This window comes from Triticum urartu, chromosome 7A (genome assembly GCF_056163025.1).
Source record: "Triticum urartu cultivar PI428250 chromosome 7A, HENAU_Tu73, whole genome shotgun sequence".
Taxonomy (NCBI): Eukaryota; Viridiplantae; Streptophyta; class Magnoliopsida; order Poales; family Poaceae; genus Triticum; species Triticum urartu.
The window spans coordinates 69,865,876-69,891,295 of record NC_141879.1 but is presented as its reverse complement, the minus strand read 5'-3'; the positions used below and the strand labels follow the sequence as shown (position 1 = coordinate 69,891,295).

Below are 25,420 nucleotides of genomic sequence, written 5' to 3'. Positions count from 1 at the left end.
AGGGGAAAACGTGCGCCCAAGGGAAAGGCAAGTTTTATTTTTTGGGATTGCATTCCAAAAGAACGAGCCCCTACTCGTGGCTTCAAAAAGGGATACGTTGGGAAAATATTTTGCCTTAAAAAGCTCTGCCCAAAGTCCCGACACGTTTTCGGAGAGCTTCCAGATCCATTTGGTAAGGAGGGCTATGTACAAAACTAAAACTATGTACATAGCCCTCCTTACCAAACTTTTAGTTTCAGTGTTAGTAATGCCCAAGCTCCCAAACTTTTTAGGCCTGCATATTGCCGTCCATTTGATCAAGTGGTATTTGCGCTTTACTCCAGCTCCTTTCCAAAAGAACTTGGAGTAGGGAGTGTCCAACTTGGCATGCACGCCGTTAGCCAAAAGAAAAAGGCCCATCGTGAACATCAGGAGCGACGATAAGCTAGAATCCTTAAGCGTAAGTCTAGCACCCGATGACATAAACTTGCCACGCCACGGCCCAACCCTCTTGCTAACCGTAGCACAAAGAGGTTCCCAGTCGGTGATGCGAAGCTTGCGGTCAGAGATAAGGAGGCCAAGGTAAGTTAGAGGGAACTTTCCTACTTTACAATTGAGGAGGTTGGCAACAATTATCAAGGATATATAAGCGCCAGGCATTTATCATGCCTCTTTTATTTATCCAAGGCCATTTTTTGTCGTTTAATGTATAAATTGGGTAATTTCCTACCCATTTTTTCATTTAAAACACGCAAGTACCAAGGCACTCCTATGACACGTAATATAAGATGTTTTTTAAGCTAACATAGCTTCAGAAAACATTTTATATTGTAAGATGTTTTTTAAGCTAACATAGCTTCAGAAAACATTTTATGTTGTGGGACGAAGGGAGTATGCAAGGCATACATAGAATGGTGCTTATAAAAATGAAACATATTGTGCTTCAACGCTACTCCCTCTGTCCCATAATATAAGAACGCTTTTTATACTAGTGTAGTGTAAAAAGCGCTTTTATATTATGAGACATCGCTTTTTATATTAGTGGTGTAAAAAGCGCTTTTATATTATGAGACGGAAGTAGTAGTTATTTCTATAGCAGAGGTGCCTAGTTAAGCATCTGTGCCACACAAAAGACCGGTGCTAAAGAAAAAACCAGTTTGTTTTCATTGCGCTGTACGTGTCTAACACATCGACTGTACGGGCGCTGCATATCAGTCACAGACAAGACAAGCAAAGAAGCAAATGTTTGTTTGAGCTCAACACATAAATCATATATCAGATACAGAACATGGCTATCCAAAGTGAACAATTTATCTTGAATCACCACTAAATTGCTTAGCCGGTCAACAGATTTTGCGTTGTACACCCTAGTCGGAGACACTTTTCCCTAGGGAAGGCAGAGATCGCAGGGGAGACGAAACCCATTGACTGCTGCTGCGCATCGCCCGCAGTGTATAGCAATGCTAGTACAACCAGAATAGAATCCCCATGGTTTTCGGCTTCTGGCAGTCACCTCCACCTGGCGCCTCCCAATCTGATCACCTCTTCAGTTCCGGAATCCCTGCGGGCTCTATCATCGCCGGCGTCGTCCTTTGCGTTTGTGGCGTCACCGTACAGATCCTTCAGCTTCGCCAGGTTGGATGGCTCCGGCGCTTTACCAAACGGACTGGAGCGATGGCTGTCCCCGTTGGTTCTGCCACGGCTTGGACTCCTGCTCCTGCTCCTGCTTCTGCGGCCACTCGAACGCCCATTTCTGTCAGAGTCCCTATCCCTCCTTTCATGGCCCCGCCTCTCGACATCCCTATCAGAATAGCTCGAGCGGCGGTAGTCACGGTCTCTGTTATCACGGCTGTGCCGACCATGCTCCCTATCCTTGTACCTACCACGATCGCGATCTGAACGGTCCCTCTCAATGTCACGGCTGCGCTCACGACTCTGACTTCGGTGCTTCCTGGGTGGAGATTTGGCATGACCGCCATCATGACTCCTTTCCCTTTCTCGTACAGATGGCAATGTCTTTCGGACTGGGGATGAATCCCTTGTGGATGCACGGTGTGGAGCACGCTGACCAAAAGAGACCGACAGAGAAGCCTTCACTGAAGGAGGCCGCCGGGCAGTATCATCTGAACCAAGGCGGCTAGAATCCCCAGTTATCCCTGACTGCTTTGTTGGGAGCTTCATTTTCTCAAGATGGGCAGTAACCTGTCGCAGAATTAGGAGAGGCACTCGTGGAAGAAGACTGTCGAAGTAGTACTGCAAGAAACAATAAACGACAAGGAAATTTAGTTTACCAAACGTGTGAATGCTATTTTTCATTTCAAGCTACTCGAATAATGGCCTGGAAAGGAAATACTAGACGGATACGATAACATATAACTTGTCAAGAAACATAGAGTGGTAACAGAGTATGATTATGAGGTTAATTTGTTCTGTTGTATTTGGCATACGAGCGTCTAGGCTAGGGCTGAGGTGTTCTCAGTTATTGTGGCAAACCGTGACAAAAAAAAACTTAAGTGTTTTTTTTTGTGGCCAAAATAAGAACTAGTCAAATGACTGCTAGTGCTTCGTGCCAACTGAGACAGATATCCATTGCTGTATCAGCTAGACTGTAAGAATCAAAGGACTCACCCACCAAACAGTAACAGCTGATCAAACCAAGGAGTTTACCAACTGTCTTAACTCAACCAAAACACTAGCAACTCAATATGGCAATAATTTCCTTCTAGCTTGCATACGCAATAAGATCTATAAACTATTGGACATGCTATCCATTATACCAAAATATCACAGAATCCTGACTGAATGAATGTGGGAGCCAACCAGTCAAGAGTTTTTTACATGAACTTAGGCATCCTAAAACAAAGTTCAAAAGCTTCCAGTTATAAGATTCTTACACACTGGACCTCCTTTTTCTATATGGGAATGGACTTGATTCTCTTGGTAAATATGCCCATAAATCTTTTCCAAAGCATAAAGCATGGACAGAAAGGGAAACAATAGCATCTCAAGCCAAGAAAGAAACAATACAGGACATATAGCCTGAAACAGAGTAAAGCATCTCAAAAGCACACATCATTTTTATGTGCAATGAATACTTCAACCAGTTGAAAATATGGAACACTAGTGCCAAAAGTGAAAAGAACATTCGAGTAACATATCATGACAAACCTTTACAAAGTGGTTACTGGTGGAAGAGATGTCTCCTCTTAAAGCAACTCCACAATTGAAATTTCCGCTCAGTATGCCAAATCAACAGGTGAGATTCAACAAACAGATATTTGCACTTAGGCTCAGAAAATAGTATGTTAATCATGTATGTCCTCAGATGTGCTTGGGTAACTATAGAAAACTGTAATAGCAGCTCTATAGTAAAGTTAAGTCAAATGGAAAAAATGGGGGCATAGTTTAAGAGATATACCTGACCAAGGATAACATCACGCACATAAACGCCCATAGTTGTCATTTTACCATTGGATCCAGGGGAAAACTCCTGAAAGAGAACACATATTATGTAGAGGTGAGCTATGGTTCATTACAAAAGAACTGCAAAAGGATTATTAACCATTTTATCAGAAAAAAATCATAAATGTGAAGAACAGGCATGGCAAACTATTTGCACGCATTGATCCACACAGATAAGCATTAGGCTCATACATGTGCAGATCGTTATGTCATAAAGAAACAACTAATAAGTGCAAGTAATCTCTATTCTCTAGTACAGGCATGGTTGATTCAGAGAACTATCCATCTGGCAAAAACCTTTCTGATCACACACTTCCATCAGCTCACTGTTTGGGCTTTTCTTTATTTCATTCATAGATAAACTCCTTTACTTGGTCCACGATGGATGATAACAGAAGAACCATATGTTGTGCCAACTTTCATTTGCAATATATGTTTACTAGTCACTTCAGGTTTGCACAAGCGTTATTCTTAAAAACAGCAGCCACATCATAAAAACAGAAGATCGTTGTTACACATGTTAACACAACACTTTGTTGAAAGCAACACTGAGGTCTGAAACTTACTTCAACATAAACAAAAACATGTCATCGGAACTAGAGCTTGGCCTATTGCTGCTTAATTTATGGTGAAACAAACGCAAAAGAGGCGGAGAGCGAACACAGACGACACAGTACCTCATCATCTTGAATGTAGGGCTCATACCAGGTCCATAAGGTCTTTGGGTCCGCAGCATAGCGCAGGTACAGGAACCCAATCTGTTGCAAAAAGTAACTATATTCCATGAGAGCTAAATAAAATCAGACATACAATCATAAAGAGCAGAAAGATAAATAAACGTTAGGAAAGCGGGCAAGAAAAGATGGATAATTCCTTACTTACAGCTCTGATGTAGGGGGAGTCCGGGTGCTTGAGCAGGCCGTGCATCTGGTTGACGGTGAGCTTCATGGTGAAGAGCTTGTAGAGGAGGCAGAAGGCGGTGGAGGGGCCGCGGCAGTTGCCCGTCATCCAGGGCTCGACGTGGTCCACCTGGTTGTAGATCTCGTCGATGACCTCGTGGTAAGTCTTGATCTTGTAGAGCTCCTTGAAGTAGTCCGAGGAGACGATGTTCATCGACAGCACCTTCTCCATGAGCACCTCGATGGGCCGGCCCGACGTCTGCAGCTCCATCCTCCCGGACCCTCCTCTGCGAAACCAAACACCACACAGACTCAGCCCAGGACTGCTAGGTTACACCGCAGGGGGGGGGGGGGGGGGGGCAGTAGGGCTACGCGATTCCCTCTAAGAACAGGCGCTGTGTCGACTGGAGATCGAGAATCTCTACCCCGGGAACGGAGTTTTCTGCCGGGTAGCGGCGATAGGGGAGAAGGAAGCGCTAGAAAGATTCGTTTTTTCCTCTCCGTCGCGTCAAGATCCAGACTTCCGCGGTGGAATCGGGGGTTACCTGTTTGGTTCCGGCCGGGGAGGAGGCGGGCGGAGCGGAGGCGCGGGCGCGCCGGGGAGGCCGAGGCGGCGGCGGCGCGGTGGAGGCGGGGCGCCGGCGAGACCGTGGCGGATTGGGGATTTGGTGGGGGAGGAGAAGGGAGGGGAGGGAGGAGGGGGGGGAGCTCGTGGCTGGGTGGCTGGCTGGGGTTAGCGGCGAGGGGGAGGGACGGCTCTACCCGTCTACCGACTGAGCAGAGCCGCGGCCGTATCTCAGCCGTCCGTTCTTGCAGTCAACGGCCCTGTCGCTCTCACGCCAGGCCCGGGTTGTTCTGGATAGAGATGGGCCCAAGGTAGAGGCCCAGGATGGTCACGACGCAATGTGTGATGTCCTGGCCCAAGACATGTTTATTTATTCTCTGCGAAACAGCCCAAGACATGTTTTTTTTTCTTTGTGCGAGGAGAGAGAGGCTTTCCCCTTATATAAACAAAAAGGAGAGAGAGGCTTAAAATTTTTTAACCCACACGTATGATGGGAAATTTCTTGCAGTGGTGACCACATGCATTATGTTGGAGCTGTAGTGTCACATGCTGGCATTTATTTTTTGTCAGGTGATGAGAAGGTGCGAGACTGATGTATTTTTATAAGCTAGTTGTTGCGGATTGATTTGAGAAATCATTGACCATTACAAATCATGAACCAAATTAAAACTTGAACAACTTTGCATCCGCTTCGTGCAAGGGAATCGAACGTCAACCAACAAGTTCGCAGCGAGAACATTCCCAACGAACACTTGATGGTTATCATTTTCGAAATAGAGAAACAGTGTGATTGTTGCGGAAAATGAAGGGAAACGAGCTTTGCTCCTAAAATGAAGCCGGGAAGAAGAAAAGGAAGATACTCGCGACGCCAAGGCTGGAACTATCACATGTAAACACATGTGCCCCTTCGTCTCAATGTTCTTCATCCCTACTACCTCTGTCCTGGTTTATTAGTCCCTTTTGCATTTTGTGCCATATCGTGACCTTAAATTTAACTAACAAAATATTAATGCATGTTATAAAAATAATATAATTTGTTTTTGTGGGAATATAATTAAAAACTATGTTCAAATATGAATCCAACGACATAATTTTTGGTGACATGCATTAATATTTTGTTAGTTAAATCTCTAGTCAAAATTTAACACAAAATACAAAGGAACTTATAAACCCAAACGGAGGTAGTATAAACTTTTCTCCATGAGTCCCACAACGTCTCCACTGCCCTACCTGTTAACAACTTACCACCCCACCCCCCACCCCCTCCCCCCCCCCCGCGCCATCTTCATCCTCTGGCATCAATGTTGACTTGCACTCTCTCATTACCCACCCTCCTCCCAAACCAATCTCATCATCGCTCTTGCCATAGAAGTCAAGCTGAGTTGCCAACCCTCGACTCAAGACCATGCACACTTGTGTGTGTGGTTGGGTGGAGTGGGCTGGGGGGAGGGGGTCATGCACTCATGTCCTTATCGGTCATTAGTCACCTTTTGCTTCCTTCCCCAGTCCTCTTCCAACCACAGATCTTCGCCATCGATGATACCGAGAGGTCGTGTGTGAAGTTAAAAACGGGACAATTAGCAATCAACTTTTTTTGAAAAAGGACTAGACATGTTCTCGGAGACCTAGTAAGTCCTTGTCGGCCTGCTGCCCCGACAATTTGATATTCGGCGACGTTGACAAGGTTACACATGACCATTGCAACTCTATGAGGTCATCACATGACCATTGCAACTCTATGAGGTCATCGTGCTGGAATTCGTTCCGGGCTTGTTCGATTAAACCTCTGTTGAAGAGGATTGGAGTGGATTGAGGGGGATTTTGACTCGCAGGGGATTTACCGTCCCCTCCCAACCAAACAAGCGGTAAGAATGAGCTGGACATGATGGACTACGAAATTTAACCAACTTCCATTGATTACATCTGCATCACCTTACATCTTCTTCTCCTTCTACAACAACAACCGCGCGCATGCTGATTAGGGGTACATTTTCTTCATCCAAGAAACAAAAACCTCTTCTCCACGGGAGTGAAGAGATGAGAGATCAGCACCGCCGTTATTCCGGCCTTAAGTAATTACCCTAACCACACTCTGCATCCTGATTAACTTTCATCAAGCACACCACACACTGATCTGCATCCTGATTAATTCTTCTTCTTCTTAATCCTCTTCTTCTCCTTCTTCTTCATCTATGCACCCTACTGCTTGCTGGTCTATGGCGGTGTCAGGGCTGCGCCTTGTACGGCGCCGCCGCGACGGCCTCGGCGACGCTGAAGAAGATGCGGTCCGACCCGAACGTGTCCCCCACCACCGAGTTGTACATCCTCTCCGTCACCGACCCCACCGGGTTCGCCAGCACCAGGTCGATGCCCCGCTTGTCCAGCACCCGCTTCATCTCCGCCAGCGCGTCCAGCCCGCTCGTGTCGATCGCCGTCACCGCTGCAATCAATCAACTTTGTTCGTCAGTGAATCGAGCTTGGAACTTGGATGTCAAGAACAATGGCGATCTTTTAATTTAGTTTGCACTGACGGTCGGACTCACCGCTCATGTCGAGGACGATGCAGCGGACGCCGCAGAGGTTGGCCTTGGCGGCGCGCTCCTCCTCCTCTCGGAGGTACCGCATGATCCGCTCCACCAGGTAGGTGGAGTTGGCGAAGTAGATGGCCGACTCGACGCCGACGACGAGGAACGGCGGCACGCGCACGGCCTCGCGGTACTGCGCCATGCTGCGGTAGCTCTGCGTGCCGGGGACCAGCCCCATGACGACGGTGTTGGGCCGGGTCACCTGCAGCAGGATCTTGAACAGCGAGATGCCCACGGCGATCGACAGCCCGACCTGGACGGACACGAGGAGCACGCCGAGGAAGGCGGACACGCACGCGCAGAAGTCCAGCTTGTCCACCTTCCACAGCTTGGCGGCGCCGCGGACGTCGATCAGCCCGGCCACGGCGGTGATGATGATGGCCGACAGGATCACGTTCGGGGTGTAGTGGAACAGCGGCATCAGGAAGAGCAGCGTCACCAGGACGGCGGAGGCCATGACGATGTTCGACACCGCCGTCCGGCACCCGGCGCTGTAGTTGACGGCGGAGCGGGAGAAGGAGCCCGTGGTGACGTAGCAGGAGGCGCAGGACCCCGCCATGTTCATCACCCCGATCGCCATCATCTCCTTGTTCCCGTCCACGTTGTAGTTGTTGATCGACGCGAACGTCCGGCCCACCGCGATCCCCTCCTGCAACATTCAACAACAAAATCCACCATCAGATCTAAATGCCGCAACAAAAATTTGTTCAGATTAATAAAAACAAGAGATTGATTAATTGGTCTTACGGTAAGGGACAGGATGCCGGTCATGATCCCGGTCTTGACGGCCAGGGCGACGTAGGAGCCGCTGAAGACGAGCATGTTCATGGATGGAGGGTTCACTCCCCTCGGGAGGTCGCCGATCTGCGCAACAAAGACGACATTTTTGCAGATTGATCAGAGACAGGTTATGAATGTTTCTTCGATTTTCCATGCGTGCAACATGTTCAGATATGTTACTGAAGGAATTGGTGTGCTTACGATGCTGATGCCGTGGCCTCTGCAGAGGTAGGAGATGACGGTGGAGGCAATCACCGACGTCAGGGGAGCCGCCGCTGACACCCAGAAAAGCCGTGGATTCCGAGCGCTCTGCAGAAGGAAAAAGGAGCAAATATGTGTGTTTGGTCAGTACATCTGCTTGCTATTGCTGAATTATTTTCACCAAGAAACAGAGCCAGAGAAAACAAATTGCCTGTCAGGCTAACTGAAAAAAAATGTGTGGTAGATGTTTGCCTCATAAATAAATTCACTAGTTTTTTTTATCACACATTGGCAATTTTGAGGTGGAAATTAAGCTGTCAAGTAACCCATCTTCTCAAGATCAACATGTGCAATTATGTCAAGTGCTGAACCATCACCAGTCTTAACCAACTCTGCTGCAAACGGAAAACCATCACGCGAGCGAACTGGCGATGGCCCGCTTGTCAAGGAGGATTGCACGACGCGTCCTCACGGGTTCGTGTGGGGTGTTTGTCAATCATCATCTCCAGATTTGACAGAGAAAAATGTCATGGAAATGAGGAAAGATTGTGACCAACTAGCTTAACAGGTGACACATCAGAGACCAAATTCGATACATTCTCCCAAAAAGGGAAAAGGAGGCAGGCTGCAATGGGTCACCGGCCATTACAGAATAGATTCTAACTAAGCCCACACACAATGACACACGTCTTACTCCAAACTGATTGATGCGTTTGGCCTAGCAGAGTTTATGAAAACTAAGGCAAGCTATGAACATGGCAGCTGTATGTGCATGGCCAAACTGAAACTGCTAAGACAGGTTAGGTTTGGCTTCAAAACATATATGTTTGGTATGACTGAATGTTTCTAGTATCTCTCCTTTTTTTGCTGAAGAAAACAGTGACACTTTTGCTAAGGAGAAAGGGACGTAGATAGCACTAATTGTTTGAATGAAGAAAACTATACTAATTTGAACTGCCTTTAGCAATCATATATATACAATCTTCAAAGTGCATGTGCTCAAGTGGCAACAGGTACTTTTTGGCACCATGTTTCAGTCTATTGTCATTCAGATATCTTGGAAGATTAGGCCTCCCATAGGGAGGAACTAGACTTTTCTGATCACACCAACTCTTCAGTTAAGCCAAGCAAGACTAAAGCACTTGTTAGGGCAGTCTAAACTACTAGTATTTGCATAGACAAGCTATAAAATAGTTTAAAAAGTTCTAACTGATTAGACCAAGATATTAGCCATGCTCTCTAATTAATTACAGGACATTTCTTTCTTATGATGATATACTCATTTTGGGTGTACTTCAGATACCGTCGAATGTTGTTGCGAGGAAACAAACTAAAGAAAAGTAAGGGATTCGTTTATTGTTGTGAAGTCAGGTTGAAATAAGAATGTTTTTTCTTTCAGAAAGATAAATATCCGAGCATTGTCAGGTCCCAACAAACAGGAGCTAGGTGCTTAAGATCACCCTGCCACTAATTGTTAGCCATTAGCTATGTTTGAGTGGAGCGAAATTCCTTGTTAGTGGGAAGCACCCTTTGGGTCCCTCCATTGTACTGCCCCACTTTTATGGGTTTAATCACCACCTCCCCTTTTTGCAAATTCTACCTTTCCTAGTTGCTACCTGTCCATGCCCATGGTCAAATAATTCTAGAAACCATTAGCCGACTAATCAACAAATGATCACTAAACCCGCCTTTTCTTTTTTCCTTTTCTAATTTTCAAGAAACAAAAGAAAAGGGATGCATATATGCATACTAATCCTAATCATTTCCATGGTTAGTAAAACTGAAACTAGATATGGTTAATGTAATAATATGGAATCACCCCATTAGTAATTGTATTGGTGCAATTGAAACTAAATATGGCTAAATTGAATTGGAGCTAAACATTGTGCTATGAGCTAGACAGAGACAGAGGCAGAGCATAGGTGGTGGGTAACTTACGATTTGGCGTGTGCCGAGGAGGATGGCGAGGAAGGCGACGCCCATGACGATGGTCTGCCACTGCCACTCGCTGTGGCGGCGGACGACGGAGGCCATGACGTCGACGAAGCCCATGTGGGTGGTGAAGTGGACGATGCCGAGGAGGCCCTTGAGCTGCTGCAGGGACACGATGACGGCGGCGCCGCCCATGAACCCGGTGAGCGTGGCCTTGGAGAGGAAGTCGACGATGAACCCGAGGCGGAGGAAGCCCAGCGAGGCCTGGAAGACGCCGGCGAAGAAGGTGGCGGTGAAGGCCAGCTGCAGGTACAGGATGGGCTGCTGCTCCGGCGCCACCGCCTCCCGGAGCATGGACCCCATCACCAGCGACGCGATGGATACAGGCCCCACCGCCAGGTCCCGCGAGCTCCCCAGCAGCGCGTAGATCAACGGCGGCACGAAGCTCGAATCTGCATGTGCCAACAATCTCGTCAATCACCCATTAATTTCCTGCCATGAATGACAGAGTTATGGAGCAGAGGCGTGGGAGGCTCACATAGGCCGATGATGGGCGGCAGGTTGGCGAGCTTGGCGTAGCTGATGCCCTGCGCGTCGCGCCATGGAGGAGAAGGAAAGAAATTAATGTCGACCGAGGAAACTTGCCGCTGGTGGCCACGTATATTTGGCCATGGACCAGAACGGGAAGGTACTAAAAATGGGGCGGCGAATTGAAGGCGGTCTGGCGTGGCGACAGGCAGAGAAATCAATGGATGGAATAATTACCTGTGGGATGGCGAGGCTGGCAATGGTGAGGCCGGCGACGGCGTCGGAGCGGAGGAGGCGGAGGCTGTAGTTGGAGCCCCAGTGGAAGATGGGGAAGAAGTACTGCAGCGCGAGCACCAGCTTCCGGGCGAGCGACTGGTTCTTGAACTGGTGCAGGGGGTCGTCGGGGAAGAAGATCTCCGCCAGCCGCTGCCCCAGCGCCCGCGCCGTCGTCCGCCGCTCCGGCGCCGACACCTTGTGCAGCTCCACCTGCACCATCCCCGCCGGCGCCGCCTGCCGCTGCTGCTGCTGACGCGCCCCCGAATCCGCCACCGCCTTCGCCCCGGGCCCGTGCCCCGCCTCCAGGTCGAACGCCAGGGTCTCAACCTTGTTGTTCACCACCATGGCTGGGCGCACGCTAGGGTGAATCCCCTGCCCTCTCCCTGCAACCGCCGGCGCAGGGGAGGAGGATGAGGTCGACGGCTAAAGCAGAGGATTGAGATTGTTGTTGTTGCTGCTGGTGTTGCTCGATGGATTCGTCGTCGGAGGATGGCCGGGTTTTATAGGCGCCGGGCGGGGCGGGGGGCGAAAGCGCGGGAGAAGCCGAGGATTTCCTCCCACCTGGACGCGGATTAGGAAGGCGACTCCGCCTCTGCCTCTGCCTCTGCGTCCGCCTCCGGCGTGATGCGGGGTGGTAGGGCAGGGTTGGGTTAATTTGGGTGGGGCCCTCTCCGGTCACTATTTACTGGGTGCTGTAATTAGCCACCCACGTCCGAGCCTTTTACCCGCAGGAAACACACTGGAAAAATCACCGGCCGTTCGGATTATACCGTATTAGTTGGCGTACAAAGGTGCTGGAATCAAAACCGAATTATACCTGCACCAAAAACGTACTCTACTACGTATTCTACCTAGTACACATTTTTGCTTTTTTTGTTTGGATATAACATAATAAATAAGGAATTAAGGCCGGATTAATTGGCACTGCTCATTTATGTTTCTGCTCGAATATCAGTAAACGGTCTTGAATAACAGGGGTCGAGGTTGGCCGATGACACGGAGGTGCTCGAATCAAAACCGAATTATACCTCGACCAAAAACGTATTCTACCCCACATACATTTATGTTTTTTTGTTTGCAATATAGTAAGCCGCCTTAAATAACAGGGTTCAAGGTCGGCCGGTGATACGATGACAGATAAGCTTCATCATCAAGAGAATCGCCGGATAATTGAGTTTGTCGATTAAAAGGAACTAGGGGTGTAAAGAGAACTAAGATGCCCCGCCTAGACGCACCGTGCGTAACGCCCACACACACGGAGAGAGAGATTGTGTTCGAGATAGGACAACAGGCTTCAGTGCCTTTCAACTACCAAAGCAAACTTAGAATGCCAAAGCATTCATAAAAAGTACTGCAAAATACCATCAATGTCCAAAAAAGCTTAGGAGCCTTGAGAGCATGGTGCATGAGGCGAAATGGGGAGAAATGTGACAGGACCATCCTTGTTCATTCTTTTAAACCTGCAACTGCCATCTTCCGCGTGTTTCCCAGAGAAGAGAAGCTTGCATCCATCATCTTTGTGTTGTCATCAATGCGACGAATGACCAAACACTGTCCTTGTGCATTGTTGAAGACATGGGTTATTTACCACCAGTCAGAACTATTTGGCATACCGATGAAGAATTGAGCATGATACTTCTTTCTGCAAATCAGGCCAAAAATTATGCAAGTGCGCGCTTTGAAACCACTGAAATAGGGCGAAACGGTACACAACCCACACAAGCTACAAAAAAATTGTACCCGAGAAAGATATGAAGTTAACCTCCTAAGTATTGGACATGGTTTTGTAAGGTAGTATGACTAAAATACCTTGTAAAGTCCTTCAAAACATTCCTTGCAACATAAAAAGTAAAAAAAAAACATATCTCGGCAAAGAACTACTTATGAGGTGCTATGGATCAAACTTACAAACAAGGAAATAGTGGGTATCAAAATCAACACAACTTGATTCGAGCCCTCTACAAAATATTAGTTTTACATGAAATAATTCAATTATCATAAATAACCTAGCTAGTTAGGAACTGTTGGTCATGCTCCTAGTTAACAAGGAAAATTAAATTGGCTTAAAAAACAAGGAAAATTAAATATATCGCCTTTTCAATCAGAATCGTGAATTTCTTTACAGAGAGATTCATACATCTTATGACTCATAATGAACTAATAAAAGTGACAATCCATTCTCCTTTATCCCACATTGGAAGATTTTTCACTAGTTAGTTGATCACCTTTTATAGTTCGAATCTACGGTGTAAATTATAAATATCTCATGTTTCGAATCCAGCTAAGTCGAATCGATTGCACCGATCCCTGAACTTCCAGCACAAGTAAGTAATGGTAAGGGCAGATTCATGTAAAAGAAGGCTTGGTGGAAGGTGAATATCTTTTCTCCTTGGATGATGGATGATGGATTCTGGAATGGTTGCAAGTTAATTGGTGGAGATAAGTTCTTCTGTTCCCTTTTGCACTCAGTGGGTTACCCAATTTTAACGGTTGTGTATATCCGGGTGACCATTTTATGACTATTACCATGACTATGTGACTAATTTTGAGTAATATAATCAGGAGGGAATGATCCTGAGGTGACACGTCTGCTCCACGTGTGCATGACTGGGCCCACATGTCTGGCATCTGGCAAAAGGCAAACCACGTGTGTAAGCATGTCTTTGATTAGGAGCACGCATAACTCCTAACTTAATTTGTCTTTCGTGAAAGCAACATAACAGACCATATCTATTCTCTACACGTATACACTAATCCATAGGAAAAATGCACATTCAGTCTATATGTAAACACTACTCCTCTACAAGAAGGAAAATGCATACTGACATAATCACATTCTTGACACACGTTACAAGCTAGTAGATTCTGAACCGTGAATTGTGACAGGAGCACCAAGAGCCATGATCATGGATTCATGATAACAACAGCTAGCAATCTACATATTTCAATGACAAGGTATTTCAAAGCCCCATCACTTACTTCCATTTCCATATCAGAGTGGAGCTGCCGGCCAACTATCAATGGAGTCGATGCATTTGATGCATAGCCTTGCTAGCTAGCTAGCTCCCATCGAAAGGTGGCCTATGGAGAAGGATAATGCCTGCCTGCCCTAGATTTCCCTGCAAACGTTGAGAGCCCATCTTGAAACGCATGAGCAAAGGAAACTCAAGTGGCTCGCCAAGTTGGCCGTTTATACATAATTACATGCATATAAATAGCACCTGTTGCTAGCCCTAGCTAATTGTGGCCAAAGACGCATGTGATGCTAGTGTGGCCGGTGATGTATATTTGGCAACATGCAACTGTCGGCCAGCAATGCATGTAGCCTCAAATAGGCGCAGGCATAAATGGGGCAACCAAAACTAGCAGAAAATGCTTGCTAATAGAGATTGTATATAGCCAGGTGAAATAATCTACATGTTTTCTCTGCTAGAAACTTGCCGTTACGGCGTATCGGGCACGTGTATATGGAGTGGGTGTGTATGTGTTTCTGGCCGGCCGAGGTAGCTTCAGAATTTGTCTCTGTAACCAACGGTCACTAGCGTCTTGGCATAAGTGGAAAGTGGCTGGGGAGATATCCACAATAAGGCTGACGGCAAGGTCTCCCCAACGTGACCAAAATAAGTAGGCAATCAGTAGTGAAGCCCCATGTATCTTTCTTCATATGGCCATGCATGTGCCTTTGAGATTGCATCTCAAGTAAGATAATTACGCCTTTATTTTTTATAAGCTATAGTTTATATGTAGTACTCCCTCCGTCCGGAATTATTTGTCGCAGGAATGGATGTATTTAGACGTATTTTAGTCTAGATACATCCATTTTTTATCCATTTCTAGTTTATATGTAGTACATCAATGGAGGGCGCATCTGAAATACTTAAGCTCTAGCTGATTTGCAGAAGAACTCTAGCAAAACTTAAGCTTTATGATTAATTTTGCAAATCATTTCCTTATCGATCATAATTAGTTCCTGTCAGAAGTGGAAAGTAGCATATGGAGCACTTCCCCTACAATTTTCCTTTATCCAGTTTTCCTTTCTGTAGGCGCCTGCAATAATATAAGCCAAACTATAACTGAGTCAATGTGATGTCATATCATGCGGTGATGTTTGGGTACACTTGTAATAGCGATCAAGTGGTTCATGCATCCAATCACTAGTGGATTGGCTAGAAGGGCGCAAAAATGATCAACCATCATATATAGGCCTCTACTCTAAGGTTGTGGCATTTCATTGATTACATCAACGACTCTATGTCTCTGTAGTGAATTTTGTTGAACATTTAGTCCCTCAAATCATTGAAGATGGTTTCAGATGATGTGGTAATGCTTTCCAATATCCAAACCTATTCATAAGAAAAAACCTGAGTTTTTTCTAAAGAAAATCTTTAAAAATGTAAAAGAATAAGAAACACTTTTTGATGGCAAGGAGAAATACACTAAAATTTAAAATACAAACTTAGAAAGCGGATCAAAATATTTCATAAAATACACAATCACAATCTAGATGTTAAAAACTAGAAAACAAATAAAGGGACTCGGGAAGAACCACTGAACTGAATAAAAAAAGTGTAGTATTTTTTGTATGGTTCTTCGACTACCAACTACAGATCTTTCATGAATGCTCTTTGTAGGTTCCATTGAATTTCCAATTTATTCAGAATATTTAGTTTCTAGAATTTCCATAAATTTTCATATATTTTGTTTTTAATATTCCTATTTTATAAAAGTTCCCTTGGACTTTTATTGTCATTTATGAGCACATTTTTATTCTAGTAGTGTCTACACATGTCTGGGTACACTTGTAATAGTGATAAAGTGGTTCATGCATCCAATCACTAGTGGATTGGCTAGAAGGGCACAAAAATGACCGACCATCATATATAGGCCTCTACTCTAAGGTTGTGGCATTTCATCGATTACATCAATGACTCTATGTCTCTATCCTGAATTTTGTTGAACATTTAGTCACTCAAATCATTAAAGTTGGTTTTAGATGATGTGGTAATGCTTTCCGTTATCCAAACCTATTCATAAGGAAAAAAACATGAGTTTTTTCTATAAAAAAATCCTAAAAAGGCAAAAAAATAAGAAACACTTTTTTGATGGCAAGGAAAAATACACTAAAATTTAAAACTACAAACTTATAAAGTGTACAAAAATATCTCATAAAATACACAACCATAATCTAGACAATAAAACTGGCAAACAAATAAAAGGTACTAGGAAGAACCACTGAACTGAATAAGAAAAAGGAAGTGTAGTTTTTTTCGTATGGTCCTTTGACCGCCTACTATACAGATCTTCCATGAACGCTCATTTTTTTGGGGTAGGTTCTATTGATTTTCCAATTTATTCAGAACATTGAGTTTCTAGAATTTCCATATTTTCTTATATCTTTTTTATTTTGAATATTCCTATTTTATAACAGTTCCCTTGGACTTTCATTATCATTTACCAGCACGTTTTCATTCTAGTAGTGTCTACACATGGTGAAACAATTACCAATCATAAAAAAATGATCTATAGTGATCCAAAGGAAAATATGGGTTCGTAGAGCTAAATCCTCTGGGTTCAATCTGTTCAAAGTCATTTCAATGTCATTTACATGAAACCATTGTGGAGTTTAGTTGACTTCATTGCTGACATCATTTACATAGTTTGAACAATTAAAGGTCAAACTTGTCGTGTTTTGATTGTCAACTAGAAGCAACATATTTCTCATTTTACCATGAATGCTCCTTTTTTGTATTTTCCTTATTTTTTTATCTATTTGCAACACCTTCTGTTTTTGTTTTCTATAATTTTATTAAAATTTACTTGTAAAGTTTCTTTTAGCAAATTTCTGTATTTGTTTTAGATTTTTTTCCCATTAGCCATGCAACATATGTGAAACTATTGTTAGTCGTCTAAAACAACGGATGATCCAAGTGGGAAAAATCCAAAAAAGCCTGTGGCGCCACTTGAGCTCATCGACGACATTTTACTCTATCACACACAAAATATGCATGATTTTGGCAATTAACGGTCAAAATGTCATGTTTTGATTGTTATTAGAAGTATGCTTTTCCTTATTTTTGATAAATGTAAGTTATTGTCTTAATTAATTATTTATTTGGAATACACTTTTTTATTATATATACTTCTAAAGTTTTTTAATAGCAATTTCCTTTTATTCCTTCACGATTTCCTTTTATTTGTCCTCTGTCACATGTGTGAAGCTATTGTCGGTCGTCCGAAACAGCCTTGCAATGGCCCAATGTATAAAATCCGGGTTAAGTCTGTTTGAAGTCATTCATGTATACCTCATGACTTTTTTTTGTACAAAGATCAATAAAATTACCATTGATAAAACTTAGATGGGCTATGGTTTTTTTATGGGAGATGGACTCTAGAGCTAACACACAACTATTTCATAGACAAAACATATACGATTACGACAGTTCTCGACATAGGCTTTTATCCTGTTTTATAAATAAAGTCACACATCCAAACAATACAAGATAGTGAGGAAGTCCTCTTACAAAACAGATCAAAAAGTAAACCGAACAAGAGAAATCGCACTGAGAAAACACATACAAGTGAACTACAAATGCCACAACTACACTGTCGAGCATGAACACGAGAGCTTGATGATGACGCCACACCACCACCTAAGGCACCTGACCTCCACGATTATGGCAGCTGAGAGCCAAACATTTTAAAAGATATCCATCTTCTTTCCCTTGAGCACTCTGCTCTGATATGATACTCTCCCGGCCTCATCACACATTAATTTGTTTTAAATACATGGTCAACAAATAAATGTACCTAGACACAGGAAAAACGACAATGCTTATTGCAAATTGCAGTTAAATTGTTTTTAGATAATGGAATATGAACCTCTCCCGGCCTCATCACACACGAGAAGCATGCAGACAAGTACGTGCCCTACAACTAAGCATATACGCCCGGCTTATTTTCCTTTTCATTTCTTACTGTTCAACGGGTGGTGCAGGATTGCATTGTTGGCCTGCAAGATTAGTTCAGATGAATCTTCATGCATGGGTTGGTGTGCAAGTTCAAGTCAGGTTAGTGCACAAGTGTAAGTTAGTTTAGCTGCATGATTGGTGTGTATATATGGACTGTGTTAGGCGTGCATGGAAGAAAACGATTAACTAGGTGTGTACAGCAGAAATGCAGGACTTATGTTAAGCATGCAAGGACCAATCTCAAGTCTCAACTACTGGTTCTGTACTTAAAGGCATAAAGATGGAAGATCAATGGTCACGAGAAGATATTTAAAGAGGAAAAAACATTTTCTGAAATGAAAAGCGACCTTTATGTTGCATGACTAGCTAGGGACCCTCACCTGCTTATCAATGTTTGGCAGCCGGCTAAATTTAACTGTCAAAAGAAGTGTGCCGAGTCTGTTCCTTAATTTTGATGGGCGCAGTTGTCACAAAGTTGCACCTTTCTGAGAGAAAGATAGGCTGCATCTTCAAAAGGTTCTGGGGGATTCTATGACTATACGAGTCAAGTTGCAAGACCATACACCCCGACCTGCCCCGACCTCTCTCCCCCGAGGCAGCGGCGCCGCGCCACCCCCGGGGAGTCCCCGTCCACACCGTTCTCAGCTCTCCCCCTCCATCGCCTCCCTCTACTGCCGCCGTCGCTGATGACACCGCGGGGCGAAGCCCTGTGGTGAGGCGGCGGCGGCGGCGCAGTCCTCGGCCGGTGGTAACGCGTGAGGGCAGCGGCGTCCATCTCCCTCCTCCTCCAACGGCAGTGCGCAGCGGGTTGGCGGTGGCCAGGAGATCTCCGACGGCCGTTTGGTGGATTAGATTTGGCTGCGATGAGATCTGATCTGGGCTCAAGGGGTTTAGATCGAGATCCACTGCGGCTGCGCCTCGTCTTGACAACGGCAAGAGGAGATCCCCCAGGTAATCTTCACGGCACGAGGACGTCCGGGTCTCTTGGCCCGGGCATGGTGGTGGTGGCTGCCTTCTTCACCGAAGGCGGTTGGCCAGACTGGTAGTGACGGATCTTGGATCCCACTGTTAGCACCGACGGCGAGTTGGGGAGACATAGTCGCCGATGAAAACCGAGCCAACTCCGGTCATGGTCGGCGATAGCGGCGTCTATGTCGTTACCTTGATGAAGGCATCATCAAGCAACTATCGTCAACCTGCTCGTGCCTCTCTGGGAGAAATCCTAAGATCCCCGGATCGGATGATGGCGTCGCTATGGTGTCGTGTTCCCTATTGGGGGCATCGTTTGTAGAGCGGCGCCGGATGGAAGAGGCGTGAGGTGGTGTGGCGTGCCTTCTCTCGCGTCAACAACGGCGGGTCTCAACGGCATGGAGCAGCGGGGTCTCGCCGGTGGGCATGTGATGATGGACGAGCGCAGGATGGTGGCGTTGTCTGGCATCGTGGTGGCGTCGACGATAGCTAGACCAGGCAAGGTAGATGCAGGAGTACATCACTGAAGATGGATTGGTGGCAGGTGGCTGCGGCGGCCTCATACCCGGCAGGCGTCCTGGTTGAGGAGTGCGCCGGACTGGAGGGTGCCCCATACCCGGTAGGCGTCCTGGTTGGGACCTTAGATCTTAGATGTTCGGTTTGGTTGCGAGGTCTGTTTGGTATTAGGCCCAGATTATCAACATCCCTACATTAACTGGATAGGAGTATCGACAGATGTTGCCTAGACTATGGCTTTAGTCTTACTATTGTATGACTTTGTAAGGTCTTATGTGAATAATTAATAAAGTGGCTGCATGCATCGTTCAGATGCAGAGGCCGAGGGTACTCCTCCATTTCTAAAAAAATGACTATACGAGTTGGGCATGCTATTTTTCTTGTGTTACTTGCAGTTATTTAAGTATATATACGCTCATGATTCAGTGCAAGGCTTTGGAAAAAATTATCTATAACCATCGATATAGATCACTACCAAGAATGCCACATATCATAGACCTCACCTGAATCGGTAAGTGGGGCAAACTCCGTGTCAGAGGTTGTATATGATGATGAGTAGCGTATAATTATCTTACTCTCTCTGTTTCAAAATAAATGACCCAACTTTATACTACAAAATAAATGACCCAACTTTATACTAAAGTTAGTATAAAGTTGGGTCATTTATTTTGAAACGGAGGTAGTTAATAATGTACATGGACATGATGCACTAGCTAGGGGTCATCTAGATGCGTGACCATAGCCACATTCAGTGGCTACTCTAGGAGACAAGGAATCACACCAAACTAACGAAGTTATCCCTAAGTTGGTGGATGAATAAGAGTTCCACTGGAAGATGGATCCGTGCATGTAAGACACTAGTCGACAATTGTATATGAAGGCAAAGTCACCCCTGCGGAAAACTAAACCAACCCAGATCACCTACTATCAACTCTCAGAAGAGCTACAACTCTCTCAAGACCCAAAAGTTCCCAAGAGGCCTTCCGACAAGTCAGGGTTGCCAGATCGATCAACCCCCGACTAGTTATAAATCCTATCCAGACAAGACGAAAGACCACCCGTGTAATCTCTTAGGAAGATCAATACAAGCCAAGTTGTACTATTTTCACAGACATAGCTCCTTCGGTTTCCTATTCCACGAGTACTCTCTTCGTTCCTAAATATTTGTTTTTCTAAAGATTTCAACAAATAACTACATACGAAATAAAATAAGTAAATCTATACTCTAAAATATGTCTATATACATTCGTATGTGGTAGTCTATTTGAAATCTTTAAAAAGACAAATATTTAGAAACGAAGGGAGTAGTTGGCATGCCTTTACTTGGGGTTTAGTTACGTTTAACCCTGAAAAAACAATCTGTTTACACATGGCTGTAAAAAACCTCTACCCTTCCAATTGAAGGAAGAGCAGTGCTCATGCATGGAAATTGAATTTACCATCTCTCTCACCACCCCACCACCACTTGCATGAATGCACGCACAAACTTTTTACCCTGCCCATCTGAGCCGCTCATCTCCCACATGCTTTTTACCCTGCCTGTGAGCCACCCATCTCAGATCTCTGGCACGGTATTATTCGTCAATCAGATCACACCAGGAGTCAGAAGTTACACACACATAAAAAAGGATGGCCGTTGTTCCCTCTGACTCTCTCTGATCATCCACCGTCCGCACACATCTCTTGTCAGCCGTTGCGTCCATATCTCTTCCGATCATTCTCACCACAAGATCCGGGTATACAGGTGAAACTGTACGTGCCTGGCCACAACGATCGAGCCGGTTGATGGATGAAAGTCAACGTGTAGGCATGCATGCATGTGTGCGCTGTACAGTTTGGATCGGTCGGTCACTGTGCGCCGGTCGATCGGATGATGGATTCGATGCCAAAATGATTGGCGCCACTCGCACGCAAAGCGATCGTCGACTGAGTGACCGGTATTTAGGTCGAGCTAGCAGTCGACCCTGGAGCATGGCACATATGCATGCAGATAGAAAATACAGGTCCTTTTTTGACGTGCATGCATGTGCATGCGCACGCCTTTTCGTTTTCCTTCTTAAAAGATTGCGTGAGTGCATACTCAGGTCTATTATTCCAAACAAAAAAGGTCACCAGATATGTGTAATCTTACTATTTTTTTTAGAAAATATGTCCTACTTACTCCTACAGGGCTATGGGCATCCGATTGGCAGATATTAAAATTGACGAAATTATCACAGACGTCACGTAGCTAACGACCACGACATACCACTAAAAGAGTAGTGCTAGAAAGTCAGGATTCACCGCAAGAGACTTATTACTCCCTCCGTCCCATAGTAGTGCTTGATGAAGCTATGTACCTGGGGTAGGAGCACGGACCCGTCCCAAAGAGTCCTACCCAAGGGCATCCCTAGAAGAAATCACCCATCAATCGACTTGAAGGTACTCCACTCGACAGGTCCAAGACACTCGATCAAGAAGCTACCACTCGACTATGAAGCTACCACTCGACCGCCAGGAGACCTACGGTCACTCCGTAGGCAAACGGTCAGCTGTTAAGTAGTCTTCATGGTCATTATAGCACTTTATTAGAGGCGTTACCAGTAACGCCCCATCTTAAATGTACTTTAAGCCCTGCATTACTGAGGGCAGGAGGGGGCCGGCGAACTCTATATAAGCCACCCCCCTCCTCAGTAGGAAGGGTTCGCACCCCTGTAATCCATACACGCATAATCCAGTCGACCGCCTCCGGGCTCCGAGACGTAGGGCTATTACTTCCTCCGAGAAGGGCCTGAACTCGTAAACCTCGCGTGTAACAACTTCCCAATAGCTAGGATCTAGCCTCTCCATACTCACCCCCCTACATCACTGTCAGAGCTAGAACCACGACAGTTGGCGCCCACCGTGGGGCCGGAATCTTAGCGCTTAGTTGGAGAAGTTGTGATCTTTCCCGATCCTTTTGATCATGTTTTCTTGCGGAGTTTTGGTGGAGAACCGCGAGATCCGTCTCGGCGCGCTCACCTTCATCGTCGACGACTCCGCCTGGCTCATGTTTTCTTGCGCATGCGTTCGTGGCGTCCTCCTGCGGCAACCGTCGACCCAATATGGGTCGGCCCCCGTATCGTCTCCCCGCCCTGTCTCCCACCAGCGCAAGCGCTCCGGTCGGTCAAGACTTCAGCGGTGGGTGAGGCACGCCGTGGCCCGCCAATCGGCAGCCCCACAAGTCGTGGCAATCGAGCCCGTCGAATCCCTCTACGGCCTGTTCGACCTGTAGACTAGCTCCGTGGAGACCGCATCCGAGTGCGACAGCAGCGATCCAGCGGCTGAGGTTCTGGCGGTCGATGGCACACACAGTCCCCCCGATTTCCCTCGCACTGATGGAGGCACGGGTGGAGGCGATCCGTCGCATCCCCACGATGAGTATCTCCCCGAACCTCTCACGTCGTTGCAGCGCGAAGAGCTTCGTCGCCGGAACATGGACGCGCTCCGCACTCCTATCGTCGGAGAGACCCCCGAGGCCCGGGTCTTGGAGGACGCGCGTTTGGCCAACCTGGCCGAGCGTACTCGACTGGAGAATCTCCAGCGAGCACTCGACGAGCAAGCGCGCCGGCGGGCTCCCGAGTCTAGTCGACGCCAGCTCTTCCCGCCGACGCAGGTATATCGAACCCCAGTTCAGAATCTGGTCGCCGCGGCCCGTATAGCAGAATCGATTCAGCCCTCCCAGTCGGAGGCGGGCAGGGGCTTGTTACAGATCAGAGCATTGCTCCGGGCGACGGGAGACCAGAATTCCGCTGTCTCTCAGTCGCGGAATAGGATCCACAGTCGGTCCGTCGCAACAGATACAGTCGAGTCAGCTCACAGCCCGAGATCGCCCCCGAGGCGTGAGGGACGTGGCGACCAGCATGATCAGTACAGGAGGAATGAGCAGTATGATCACCGATTCGACCGTGATGATCGACGTCGAGTGCCAACTCCTCCCCCGAGGAGTGGGTCATATGCGCCTCGACGGCAAGATGACAGACGCCCTCATAGTGTTGGGCAGAGGATTCCAGTCGACCCCAGGGACCCAGACTTTGATGCGAGATCCATCCTCGTTCAAGGTTTGGTTGACAGGAACAGAGCTCATCGAGAAGGCCACAACAGAGATGCGCCTGCCAGCAGCAGAGTACGTGCTTCAGGGCCAGAGTGCTTCAGTCGAGCCATCAGAGCCGCAGTAATACCTCCCAATTTCAGGTTGGCGACTGGAATCAGCAAGTTCACCGGTGAATCTAAGCCTGACACCTGGCTCGAAGATTACCGAGTGGCTGTACAGATTGGCGGTGGCAATGACGAGGTGGCCATGAAGCATTTGCCTCTCATGTTAGAGGGCTCGGCCAGAGCGTGGCTAAATCAGTTGGCCCCCAACAGCATTTACACTTGGGAAGACCTCTCCCGAGTGTTTATCACAACCTTTGAAGGAACATGCAAGCGACCTGCAGGCCTTACGGAGTTACGGTCTTGCGTGCAGAAGCCGAATGAAACCCTGAGGGAATACATCCAGAGGTGGATCACGCTGCATCACTCGGTTGAGAATGTACCAGACCATCAAGCAGTTTGTGCCTTCAAGGAAGGTGTTAAATACAGAGAGTTGAATCTGAAGTTCGGTCGAACTGGAGAGATGTCTCTGAATCGGATGATGGAGATTGCCACCAAGTATGCTAACGGAGAAGATGAAGATCGACTCCGGAGTGGCAAGCAGAAAGCAGTCGCCCAGGAAACCGAAGGCAATTCCAGTCGGAAGCAGAAGCGGAAGGCCGAGCCGGCCGCTCCTGGGGAGGCCCTGGCCGTAGCCCAGGGAAACTTCAAGGGAAAACCCAAGGGCACCTGGAAGCCCAAAAAAGTCAAGGATCAAGACGGAAATGATGTTTTGGATTTACCATGTCACATCCACACCAAGAAGGATGAAGAGGGTAATTTTATTTACCCAAAGCATACCACTCGACAGTGCCGGCTCCTGATCCAGCAGTTCCAAGGAAAACAGTCCAAGGATAAGGAAAAAGAGTCGGACAGAGTCGAGGACAAGGAAGACAGTGACGACGGATATCCCCAAGTCAATTCCACCCTAATGATTTTTGCCGATGTCGAGAGCAAAAGTCGACTGAAAGTCATTAACCGAGAGGTGAACATGGTTGCCCCGGCGACACCCAGTTACCTGAAGTGGTCTCAGACTGCCATCACATTCGACCAGTCTGATCACTCGACGCACATTGCCACCCCTGGGAGGTAAGCTTTGGTGGTCGACCCAATTGTTGAAGGCACTCGACTGACTAAAGTTCTGATGGATGGGGGCAGTGGCCTGAACATACTGTATACTGAAACATTGAAAGGAATGGGCATTCCGATGTCCAGACTCAGCACCAGTAACATGAGTTTCCACGGAGTCATTCCTGGGAAGAAAGCCCAATCACTCGGCCAGATCTCTCTTGATGTGGTTTTCGGTGATTCAAAGAATTACCGCAAGGAAAAGTTGACATTCGAGGTTGTGGACTTCCAAAGTGCTTATCACGCCATTTTGGGCAGGCTAGCTTACGCGCGCTTCATGGCCCGGCCATGTTACGTGTATCTCAAACTGAAGATGCCTGGCCCCAAAGGTGTGATCACTGTTACGGGCAATCGGAAGAAGGCTGAAGAATGCTTTCAGAAGGGCTCAAAGATTGCAGATGCTCAGATGGCAGTGGTCGAGCTGCAAGAGTACCAAAAGACTGCCGATCCAAGCGAGTTGCTACGAGCCAAGAAGCCTGC

At 46.6% G+C, this 25,420-nt stretch overlaps 2 protein-coding genes across 4 annotated transcripts; both read right to left on the bottom strand.

Annotated features, from left to right (window-relative positions):
* Positions 1 to 1,214: 1,214 nt before the first annotated feature.
* LOC125526048 (pre-mRNA splicing factor SR-like 1) lies at positions 1,215 to 5,050 on the bottom strand. 2 transcript variants are annotated; one of them, XM_048691072.1, is made up of 5 exons: positions 4,886 to 5,050; positions 4,324 to 4,627; positions 4,119 to 4,199; positions 3,398 to 3,469; positions 1,215 to 2,232 (listed from the first exon to the last, which is right to left on the bottom strand). In XM_048691072.1, exons 2-5 carry the CDS (start codon positions 4,609 to 4,611, stop codon positions 1,489 to 1,491), a joined length of 1,185 nt encoding a protein of 394 aa, XP_048547029.1. In that variant the 5' UTR covers positions 4,612 to 4,627; positions 4,886 to 5,050; the 3' UTR covers positions 1,215 to 1,488. The 2 variants fall into 2 exon arrangements, 1 of the variants encoding a protein (XP_048547029.1); XR_007291529.1 differs by having other exon boundaries at positions 1,945 to 2,232; positions 3,148 to 3,469.
* Positions 5,051 to 6,793: 1,743 nt separating this feature from the next.
* On the bottom strand, positions 6,794 to 14,383 carry LOC125521230 (putative sulfate transporter 3.4). 2 transcript variants are annotated; one of them, XM_087538096.1, is made up of 8 exons: positions 14,187 to 14,383; positions 11,169 to 13,835; positions 10,942 to 10,990; positions 10,410 to 10,855; positions 8,472 to 8,579; positions 8,238 to 8,354; positions 7,449 to 8,139; positions 6,794 to 7,345 (listed from the first exon to the last, which is right to left on the bottom strand). In XM_087538096.1, exons 2-8 carry the CDS (start codon positions 11,550 to 11,552, stop codon positions 7,131 to 7,133), a joined length of 2,010 nt encoding a protein of 669 aa, XP_087394222.1. In that variant the 5' UTR covers positions 11,553 to 13,835; positions 14,187 to 14,383; the 3' UTR covers positions 6,794 to 7,130. The 2 variants fall into 2 exon arrangements, with proteins under 2 accessions (XP_087394222.1, XP_048542250.1); XM_048686293.2 differs by having other exon boundaries at positions 11,169 to 12,849.
* Positions 14,384 to 25,420: the final 11,037 nt, after the last annotated feature.